This window comes from Poecile atricapillus, chromosome 14 (genome assembly GCF_030490865.1).
Source record: "Poecile atricapillus isolate bPoeAtr1 chromosome 14, bPoeAtr1.hap1, whole genome shotgun sequence".
Lineage (NCBI taxonomy): Eukaryota > Metazoa > Chordata > Aves > Passeriformes > Paridae > Poecile > Poecile atricapillus.
In genome coordinates, this window is record NC_081262.1 from 1,430,100 (window position 1) to 1,440,705 (window position 10,606).

At 53.6% G+C, this 10,606-nt stretch overlaps 1 protein-coding gene across 1 annotated transcript; it reads right to left on the reverse strand.

Moving 5' to 3' along the window:
- Positions 1–906: 906 nt before the first annotated feature.
- LOC131584700 (noggin-2-like) lies at positions 907–3,650 on the reverse strand. The gene has a single exon (XM_058850070.1). The coding sequence runs from the start codon at positions 2,688–2,690 to the stop codon at positions 2,058–2,060; it is 633 nt and encodes a 210-aa protein (XP_058706053.1). The 5' UTR covers positions 2,691–3,650; the 3' UTR covers positions 907–2,057.
- Positions 3,651–10,606: the final 6,956 nt, after the last annotated feature.

Sequence of the window (10,606 nt, forward strand, 5' to 3'; positions counted from 1 at the left end):
GCAGCAGTTTGTTCCTCAGGGATGCCGGGCACATTTCAGACACCAGTGGGAATGGCCAGACCTTCCCCTCCAGCACAGCAGCCCATGCAGAACACGCAGGGGAATGACCTGGCAGCCCATCAGGGCCGCACTCCAAGCCCTTTGACCGACTGACAGACCGACAGATCTCCATCAGTAGCGGGCTCGCACTGTCAGTGCCCTCGGTCTCAGGTGCTGGGCTCCTCCCCAGCCCAGCTGTCGGAGCCTGCCCGTGTGGAGCCATCCTGTTTCTGCCTCGCCCTTGCTCCATGAGCTCCGGTGGGAGTGCAGGGATCGGCCTGGCCCCGGCACAGGAGCTGCGGGCACTCCACACCATCTGCTGCTGCCCCCCGCACACACCCAGGGACGCCGCGGGCAGGGATGCCAGACCCAGGGCTCTGTCGCGCAGCATGGCAGGGTGCAGGGCTCATCTCCATCCTTCCCTCCTTTGCTTGTAGCGGCAGCCGAGAAAAAGCATTTGTTCTGACACACGTGGGGCTGCCAAGCTGTGTCAGGCGCTCTGATGGCCGGGGCAGTAACCTCGACCGCTTCCTTGCCAGCGGGAGAGCCAAATCCAAGAGCTGCAGAGCATGGAGTCTCCCAAGGACTTCAGATGACACTTCCAGTCCGGGACATCGAAGCTCTTTTATGCGTTACGAGACATTTCTCTCCAGTCGGTGTTTTTCTCTCTACCCAACAGGTTATACACGCAAAGAAATCCCAGAGCGGGATCCCAGAGAGACAGAAGCCGGTGGAGCTGTCCCGACTTTTGGGGCATCTCGTGATTTGCACCAGCATGGCCCAGGCAAAGCCCTTTACTCATCACCTGCTCTGAGCAAGAATCCGAGTCTCCATTGGTCTCCCCGGCAGCTGGAGCGCAGCACGGGGTTTTTTCTTCAAAGATAGAGTTTATTGCTAAAAATGTTTTGATCAGTGATAGCTCATATTTACAATGATATGTTTTTAAAGGAATATTCAAGTAAACATTTCCAATAGTTTCTGGCATAATCTCTAGCTTTTTTTTTTTCCCTATACACAAAAGTTAAAAATAAATAAACTGTACACAGAAAATTTCCTTTAACATCTCTACATGACTATATGTATTCCCACACAACAAAACAATTCCACTCTTTCATAGATTTGTACTTTTCTTTAAAATTTCCTTCTTAATTAATTGTTATACACTTTTTAAAAAAACCCTAGAGCGCTTGGCAAATTAGTTCAAACATCAGTGACAAGATCTGGAGAAGACAAAAAAAAAATACAGCACAGAGAAACAAACGTTCAGGGATGCTGTGGTTCTTGATTTTCATTTTTTTACACCCCCGCCCCTTTTCTCCTTTTGATAAAAACATCTTTACAAGAAATTTCTGCCCTTCCCTTTGGCAGGGAAGTGCTTGGGTTCTGTGGGGATGGGTTTAAAATGTGGTCCTATGTCTTTAAAATAATAATAATAACAATAATAATTATAATAATAATAAAAAAACAGTTGCAATTTCTCCCCCATTTCCTTTAAAATCTCTCTATTTACACGGCTGGTAGGTTTTTTTTTTCCTTTTTTTTTTTTTTCCAGGTTTTTTTTTTTAATTTTCCTTTTGTTAGAAGGCTATATACGTATAAAAATAAACATCTGATTGTAGTGCTTTACTGTGCCTTTGGCCTGCCCTGCAGTTCCTGGGTTTGCTTTTCCCCCTTTTGAATAAAATAACATTAAAATAAGTCCAAGGGAAAAAAAAGATTAACAACAAAAAATCAAACAAGAACAACAACAAAAAAAAAATCACAAAAACCCAAAAAATTAACCAAAAAAAAAAAAAAACAAAAACCAAAACAAAACCAAAAAACAAGAAGAAAACAACCCAAAACCCCAAAGCGGTTCATCTTCTCCCACTTCGCTCTGGGGGGTGGGGAAAAAAAAACCACCCCTAAAAAAACTATCCCAAAAATACCCACCCCCCCAAAAAAAAACCCACCCGAAAAACCTCCCCCCCTAAAGTGATCCGGAGGAGGAGGGCGGCAGTGCAAGGGGCCGGGGAGGCTTAGCAGGAGCACTTGCACTCGGAGATGAGCGGGTACTGCACGGGGATCCAAGTGCAGTACTTCTGACTGGACCAGCCCTGGCAGTGCCAGCGCAGGAAGGTCTTGGTGACCGACTTGACGGGCTTGCAGAACATGCCCTCGGGCAGCGAGCAGGACTTCTCGGCCAGGCAGTTGCCCTCCTTGATGTAGCGCGGCCAGAAGCGCACCCCCAGGTCCTTCCAGGCGTAGAGGACGGGGCAGTGGGTGTGCGCCCACAGCCACTGCAGCACCTTCCGCCGCGCCTTCTTGCCCAGCCGCAGGCGCGGGCCCCGGGGCGGCCCCAGCTCCAGCCGCCGCAGCTCGGCCGGCAGCGCCGCCCGCCCCCGCCCCGCCGCCGCCGCGGCGCCCGAGGCGTTGGCCGGCCCCGGCACGGCCACGGCCATGAAGCCGGGGTCGAAATGGCTGCCCAGCTTCTTTCTCAGCGTCCTCTCGTCCAGGTCCTGCTCCTTGGGGTCGTACTCGGGGTCCGGGTGCTCCACGATGTCCTTGACGGGCAGGTTGTCGCTGGGCGAGGGTCGCAGGCGCAGGAAGGGCTGCCCGCCCGCCGGCAGCCCCAGGCAGAGGCAGAGCAGCAGCGCCCGGATCGCCGTCATGCTCCGGGCGGGCCCCGGCGCTGCTCCCGGTGGCCTCGGCTCCTAGCGCTGCCCGGCGGCGCCCGCCGGCTCCCGGGGGCTCATAAATAGGCAGAGACACCAGTGTCCGGCGGGGCCCGTTACTTTAAATAGCCCGGCCGGGGTTGTGTGACAGCCGCATCTGAGGCTCGCCCCGCGCCCGCGGCCGCTGGCTCCCGGGGCTCCCCGCCGGGCCGGCTCCAGCCGCGGTCGGCAGCGCCGGGGGGTCCGAGCCTCCCCCGCGGGGGAGGGCAGGGCACGGCGGCGGCCGAGCCTTCCTCCTCCTCTGCCGCCGCCGCTCTCGCTCGCTCGCTCCCCCTCAAAATTCACAGCGGACTCGTCTCCATCGCCATGGTGACAGCTGGGCCGAGCCCCACGACAGCTCGTCTAGACGGTGTGACAGGGTTTGGCGTGAGACCGGAGCCCGAGAATAAAACCCTCCTTTATAGCCGGGCGCGCCGGGCGAGGGGGCGGGAGGAGGGTCACGGCGCCGGGGCGCTCGAGCGGCCCCTGCGCGGGCACGGCCGGGGCACGGGGCTCAGGCGGCGGCGGGCGGCGGCGGCAGCGCCCGCGGCCCGGCCGGGTTCCTCCTCATGGTGAGCGGTGGGGGCGGCCCGCGGGCCCCCGGGGCATCCTCGGCGTGACGGGGCTGGGGGGCCGGAGGGTGTCCCCGGCACCGGCGAGGCGGCGCGTCCCTATTTCCTGGCGGCTCCTCGGCGGGGACGGGCAGGGGCGGGCTCGGCCGCCGCTCAGCAGCAGCTCCGGCGACCCATGCCGCTGCCGCTGCCGGTGCTCCGGGGACCCGATCGTCCCCACCGCGCTCAGCGCATCCAGCCGCGGCTCCGCTCCGTGCCCTGCGCTGCTGGCTCGGTGCGGTGTAGCCCGGCTCGGCTCGGCTCAGTGTCGCCGCTGTCACCCGCTATCCCGCCCGCCGCCGCCGCCCGCCGCGCTCTGCCGCGCCGCCGCTGCCGCCCAAGTTAAATACGCGCCCGGCGCGGGGCCGCCCCGCCCCCCCGGCACTTTCACCTCGCAGTGAGTGACAGCCGGCTCCTGCCGCCACCCCCCGAGCCGCCCACCCCCCTCCGCTCAGCCGTGTCCCACCTGCGGCCCCGGGCTCGCCGGGAGCCGTCATCCCAGCAGCGAGCACGGCACGGGGCTGGAGGCGATGGCCCCGGAGCAGCGGGGCACCGCAGCAGCCTCGGGTCCGGGCACCTCGCGGGCCCCCGGGTAGCGGGACCCTCATTCTGCCTCTGCCTTCCACGGCTGCTTTGCTGCCCCGCGTCTGCTTCTCCACAGGAGCCCGGCCGCCATCAAACCAGCTTCCAGCTTTACAAAGAGCTTTAGTAGAATAGGGTACCGTGTCCCTAGCGCCCCTCTGGGACAGCACATCAGGGTGTGACCACTCCAGCATCAGCATCTCGGCACCCTCTGCAAGGGAGCCGGCAACCTTCCAGAAGCATCACTCACTCGAGAGAAAGTGTCCCTGCATCCCTCAGTGCAACATGGTGTGATAACCAGCCAGGTTAAAACACTGGCTCTTCCTTCACCTCCTTCTCAGCTGTGTGGGGCTACATCATTTTTTTGGAGAAAAGCTGGACCCACAGCCTTTGAGGCACAGAGACTGCCAGCCTGGTGTGTGTCAACAGTGCAAAACCCCAAACCCTCCTCACCTCCTTTACCTCCACATTGCTGAGCACTGAGCTCACACTTGAACAATATCCAGAAATTGGACACACAGCTGGTTCCTCCAGGCTGACAGTGTGTAAGAACATTCCTGCCCATGCCAGTCACTCTCTCCCAAAGCCATGAGATAACCAGTTACCCACTGGAGCCAAAGCAGGGTTCAGATGGACTGAGGTGGATTGTGGGTCCAGTTTCTCATCGCAGTGTGTTTCTGACCTAGCAAAGTGAGGGGCTGCAGCGACAGGTCAGCCCAGAGCATCTCTCTGGCACATGCTGGGGGTTGTACAGAGCTGGCTTCACTTACTAGACTAAGTAACAGAGCATCTCCCTCGCCTTCTGGCTCTTCATCATCCCAGAAATGCCAAATGTTGGGTACAGACAGGAAACAAAACCAAATCACACCTAAAATCAAACCCTAAAACAGAGAGGCTGGACGTGCAGCCCTGAGTCTGCATCTGCTGGACACTGGGAAGACAGAGCTGCTGTGCCAGCGTGGGATCCCAATGCATTCAGCAATTTACTGTGTGCAGGGGTTTAAATCTATCTAACCTTTCTTCCCTCGCTCTGTATTTCTGTTTTCATGATCCCAGCTTGGTTTTCTGAACTTGGAGCTTTCGTTCACTCATTTGGCTCACACATACTCTGCAATTAGACCCATGGAACTGTATGGTTTCCCAGCTTTTTCAGCATTAGCTCTCAACAATTTGCAAAAGAGATGGGTATTGCTATCCCCTGAGGCTAAATATGATCCATAAAACTTTCTCATTTTCTATTTTCTGACCCACGTGCACATGCTGTGCTTGAAGTGAAGGCAACCTGAATGTGCAAGATGCGCTCTGCCGTCCCTTGCTGCTGGATGGGAAAATGCAGCTCTCTCAGCAGTGTCAGGACTAAAGCAAACACAGAAATGAGAAGCAGCTCAGGGCAGAGACACACAAGAGTCAGGAAGGGGGCAATTACTCAGCAAGATGTACTGCTGTTGGCACTGCTGCCTGAGTAAATCCTGGTGGGGTGATTAACATCTGACTGTAATTGTAATAATAAAATCCGACATGTATACAGCATTTTTCATCCTGAAGGATCCCAAAGCACTCAAGTAACTTAACTCCTTCAGCTGTCTCCTGGACTTGATAAACATGTTTCTTAATCATCCCTCCCTGGGCAAAGATGTCTTTGCTCTGGCCACTCTCACCTTGCTTTGACAGGTCCCCCATGGGAGAGGAGAGGCTCTCCAGGGTGGGCTGGAGCAGATTTCTTCTTCTGGAGGCAATAGTCCTGGAAAATGGTGCTTGGCATGTCCCAGGGTTAGTGGGGGGAAGGTACCAATGTCTGCAGGGGGCTTGGAAGACTGCAGTGGGCTAACTGCCCTACTCTTGTGCTAGCCACTGTGAATCATTTCACTTAGTCTTCTTCTGAAGTTTCCAAGGGGGTAAGGGGGAACGAAGACAAGCCCCTAGGCAGGAAATTTAAGGATTCATTCTGTCTGCAAGGTCCACCATGAAAGCCAAAGGCTCCTTCCCTTCCCTTCCCTTCCCTTCCCTTCCCTTCCCTTCCCTTCCCTTCCCTTCCCTTCCCTTCCCTTCCCTTCCCTTCCCTTCCCTTCCCTTCCCTTCCCTTCCCTTCCCTTCCCTTCCCTTCCCTTCCCTTCCCTTCCCTTCCCTTCCCTTCCCTTCCCTTCCCTTCCCTTCCCTTCCCTTCCCTTCCCTTCCCTTCCCTTCCCTTCCCTTCCCTTCCCTTCCCTTCCCTTCCCTTCCCTTCCCTTCCCTTCCCTTCCCTTCCCTTCCCTTCCCTTCCCTTCCCTTCCCTTCCCTTCCCTTCCCTTCCCTTCCCTTCCCTTCCCTTCCCTTCCCTTCCCTTCCCTTCCCTTCCCTTCCCTTCCCTTCCCTTCCCTTCCCAGGACCAAGAGGCTGAGCAGTGCTGTGCATTCATGTGCACCTTCCCTCTCACCTCTCCCTGTGGGCACACAGCCCAGCTCCCAGTCTAGCCCTTAATTAAAGGATTTCAAGTTGGAAAGGATACATATCCCATATAGAAAAGCGTTATCAAAATAATTCTATGTAAGAAGAAAGATGTGATGTTAAAGGCACTTTCTGAAAGGCTAAAATGGTTACTTATAATAGCTGCTTATTTTTGCTTCTTTTCCTTATGTGGCATCCTTTCACCAGCTAAAGAAGACCTGAAGATTTTTGTGACAAAGGGCATTTTGAGTTCATGTTTGAAACTTCGTTTTCACTGGAAGTCTGTAAGCAGGTAAACTCCAATCAGCAGCAAAGCATCAGTGATGCTCTCTTTCTAACAAAGTTTTTCATCTGACAGTGTTTTATCCTTTAGATTGTGTTGGACAGCACTAACTGAACTCAAAGCCAGATAAAAAGATACAGAGTGGAACTGTGCTTGTTATGAAGTTGTTCCTATTCTTTCAGCTGTAGGTGCAGAATCTTCATATCCACACCTGAAACCTTGGAAAAGTCTCTTGCCAAAAGCAGCACAGGAAGCCCACACTTGGGAAGATGAGACTGAGAGGAGAGAATTGAAGACACTTGAAGAGAGAGAGAGAGGAGAAGAGAAAAAGAGAAGAAGGAAAGAGAAGAGGAAAATAGAAGAGGGGAACACAACTTCCAGACAAATGTATTTTGTCTCTTTTGGTTGTATTTTTTATGCTGGTTTCTGTGTGCTTAAGTTTTCCAGGATCTCTTTATGCTTGAGAAATAATGGTTATGGGCTGACATGGCAAATATGAGGAAAGGCTTGGGTTTGACAAGACAAAAACCCTAATTTTCACTTAAAGAACAAAAAAAAACAAACCCCAGGGTTTGCCAGGTTTTCATTAGAGATATGTTTATTTTCCAGTAGAAATACATTACCCTGCTCTCGTCAGTGAGTCTAAAGGAGCAGTTCTCCAAGTCTGACATGGCAAGTGGCTGGCAGGGCTCCATGGGCAGCCTCGGCACCAGCTCAGGGGCTGGCTGGCTCCTGCTGTCTGCTGTGAGCAGGGCACATTCAGGGCCTGACAGCAGCTGGCTGCTCCCAAATCCTGGTGAAGGTGACAGGGACAGCAAAGGCCACACAGCCACCAGGGCTGGTGATCTCTTGGCAGCTCTTCATAATGTGTCTTTAATTGGCCAAATTCTCCCGGGGAAAAAATGTCACCATAAGGGCTGGGTGAATGGGACATGGACACACAGAGTGTCCCTCATGTTCATCACAGAGCTACTGAAGTTTAATTTATGTAAGTTGTTCAATAATCCTGGTTTTAATGAAGTTACTCACCAGCTCATATGTTTCTCTTCAGGAGAATGGGATGGGGTAGGATATGGGATGGCAGGAAGGTGGCCCCAGTCACCTTCTGCTAAAATCACCCCATCTTCCCCTGGCAAAGGGGATGTGTCTTGGGAGCTGCACTGAAGGTAAATGTGCATGGGCGAATTTTTTGCATCTTTCTTTTTCCTCTTCAAGGTCTTTTTAACTTTTTAGGAATTTTTTATCTTCTTTGACTTTTTTCTTCTTCAAATATTGCCCTGGTGGGTGGCCTCAAGAGGTGCTCCCATAACCATGCTGGGGTTCTGCCTGTGGGACTGCCTTGCCAGCTGACACAGTGGGGGATTTGTGCTCCAGGACACTGTGGGGTCTCAGAGCACCTTGCTCCAAGCTCACACACATGCATAGCCTTTGCTGGGTCTTTCCTACAGAGCCACTCCAACCTACTCACTAGCCTTGGGAAGGTACATCCCAGAGATTCTCCCAAGGAGAGACACCCTTCCAACACTGCTCCCCTCCATCATCAAAGCATCAGAAGAGGGAAAGGTTAGGAGGGTCTGACAGGTTAAACCGCCAGGAGTTAGGGAACCTCAGTGACTTTGAGGAGCTGGGCCCAGTGCCCACTAAATCAAAGTCTGTGGGGGCCAGAGCAATCCTAGGAGAGTGTTCAGAGGTTAGTACCTCAAATCCTGGTGCCTCTCCTGTGGGACAAAAGTCAGTTCTAGGGTACCTGGGTTTGGTCCCTCCTGTTTCATGTAGCTCCAGGAGGGACATTTCTCACTGCAGTGACAGGGGTCCCTGCCCAGAAGAAGCTAATGGAAAGCAGCAGGAGGCATGAGCTGACACAGGATGGAAAACAGGATCTTATGTCAGCATGTGGCCTTGTGCTGTCCATGGGGAGGTCACTTTTCATAGAATCATGGAAGATCCTGAGTGGGAAGAGATCCCCAGGGATCACCAGCTCCTGGCCCTGCACAGCCACCCCAACAATCCCACCCTGTGTCCAAACACTCCTGGAGCTCTGGCAGCCTCGGGGCTGTGCCCAGTCCCTGGGGAGCCTGGGCAGTGCCAGCACCTCTGGGGGGAGAACCTTTTCCTGATATCCAGTCACATCTCCCTCTGGTCCATTCCTTCTGCTCCACAATGCTGGCAGGGTTGACTCCACACTAGCAGCAAGAGGGAAAATCCTTTTATATTTAAATCCCAGGGAAGTCTGCTGTGCCCCTGAGAATGATTAACACTGAGCCACCTCATCCCTCAACAAAGCCCAACCCAAAGCCAGGAGGGGCAGAGCAGGGATGCTGGTGTTCAAGGGATTCTCCTCATGGAATAGATTTCTTTTCACCCATTTCACAGTCTAAGGAGGGAAACTGGTACCAACTCAGAACATCCTCTGCAGCCCAGTGCTGTGGGTCACACCAGCTCTGAATAGCCTATCTTTTGTTTTCTCTCACAGCCTTGTTCCCAGACAAGAAACTTGCCTGTTGCACATGGTTCATCTGGAATTTTTTCCTTCAGCCTGAAAATTAAATTTATTTCAGCTACAGGAGACAAGGTTATACATTTGACAAAGGTCATTCTAACTCAAGACACTGAGCAGCATCCCAGTTTTCCTGTGTGCAGACTGTAAGTCCTGCTACCTGCTTCAAAATCTGTGGGAATGACAGCTTTCCAGCTTTCCTTGGGCTTTGGTCAAATCCCTGAGGGAGTTTATATTGCACCCATGCAGCCTCCTCTCAGCTGTGTTCTGCCACTCTATTTCTTTTCTCTTGATTCAGCTCCAGCTTTACTTGTTGTCATGGTTTAACCAGCACACTTGTCCGTGAGATGCTGTGGAGATGTAGGGAGATAAACACGGAGCCAGGTGACTCAGGGACGTGGCAAGAAGGGAGCTGGCACAGCCAGGGGGTGGGTGCCAAATCCTCCCTAAATTCCTGTTTGAGAAAGTCGGCCTGTGAATAACAATTCAATGTAATAACGTCATCTCTGACTGGTTCTGGTTGTCCCTTGGAGCCTGAGGAGCCTGGAGAAGAGCAGCTGTTGTGGAGTAGGGGGAATGAGCATCCCAGAGCATGGCCAGAGCAGGCAGCGAGGGCTTGCAGGACCAGCAGCACATCCCAGTGCCCACCAAGTGCTCCTCATCCCAAGATGTCTCCAGACAAGATGGCTTGGATGGGAGCTCCGTGTTCAGGACCTGTTGACATGGCAGTGGTCAGGGCTTGGGCCATGCTTTGGGTGCTGCTGCCTGAGCTGGGCTTCATCGTCCTCCCCTGGGACTCCTGTGTCTCACAGGGCCAGAACCTGAGAAGGCATTTGCATTTTAGCCCAGATTTTCCCAGTTAATCGGGACCCTTCAGTCTAGTCACTTGCTTATTTTTTTAAAGCAATGAAAGAGATTTCCCAAATCCAGGCGGCTCTAAGATTACACACAGGCAGAGACACCATCAGTCTCTGTCAGTCATTCGCTCTGGCTGGAAAGTTGGCGGCAAAGGAGTTCAACTGCAGGAGCAGTGGAGCTGAGCCTGGCTCCAGCCCTTGGTGGGTGTGTGGAGCTGCTGCTCTGCCCTGGGACATCTCGCTCCCCCTCAGCCCATGCAAATGGTTGCAAAAGATGCTAATTTTCATCAGAAGCTCCTTGGTCCCTGACATAGTCCTTATCCTGGTGGGTATTTCAGAGGGCATCAGCAAAGAAGGAGCAGAGGGAGGGAATAACATGAGAAGGAGCAACATCAAGCTGGGAAGAGCTGTGAAATGTCTGTTTCAATGTGAGAATGGGCTCTTTAGAGCCTTCCCACCCAGAAGACAAATCCCTTCTGTTCATACCACCCTGAATGGGCCCTCCATGGGCTGTGGGGTCTCCCAGGAGAAACAGTGACCTTTTCACAAACACCGCATCCTCTACCGCAGATGGGGAGAGCAGGGGTCTCATCTGGGGACAGGCACTGTCAGACAGAGAG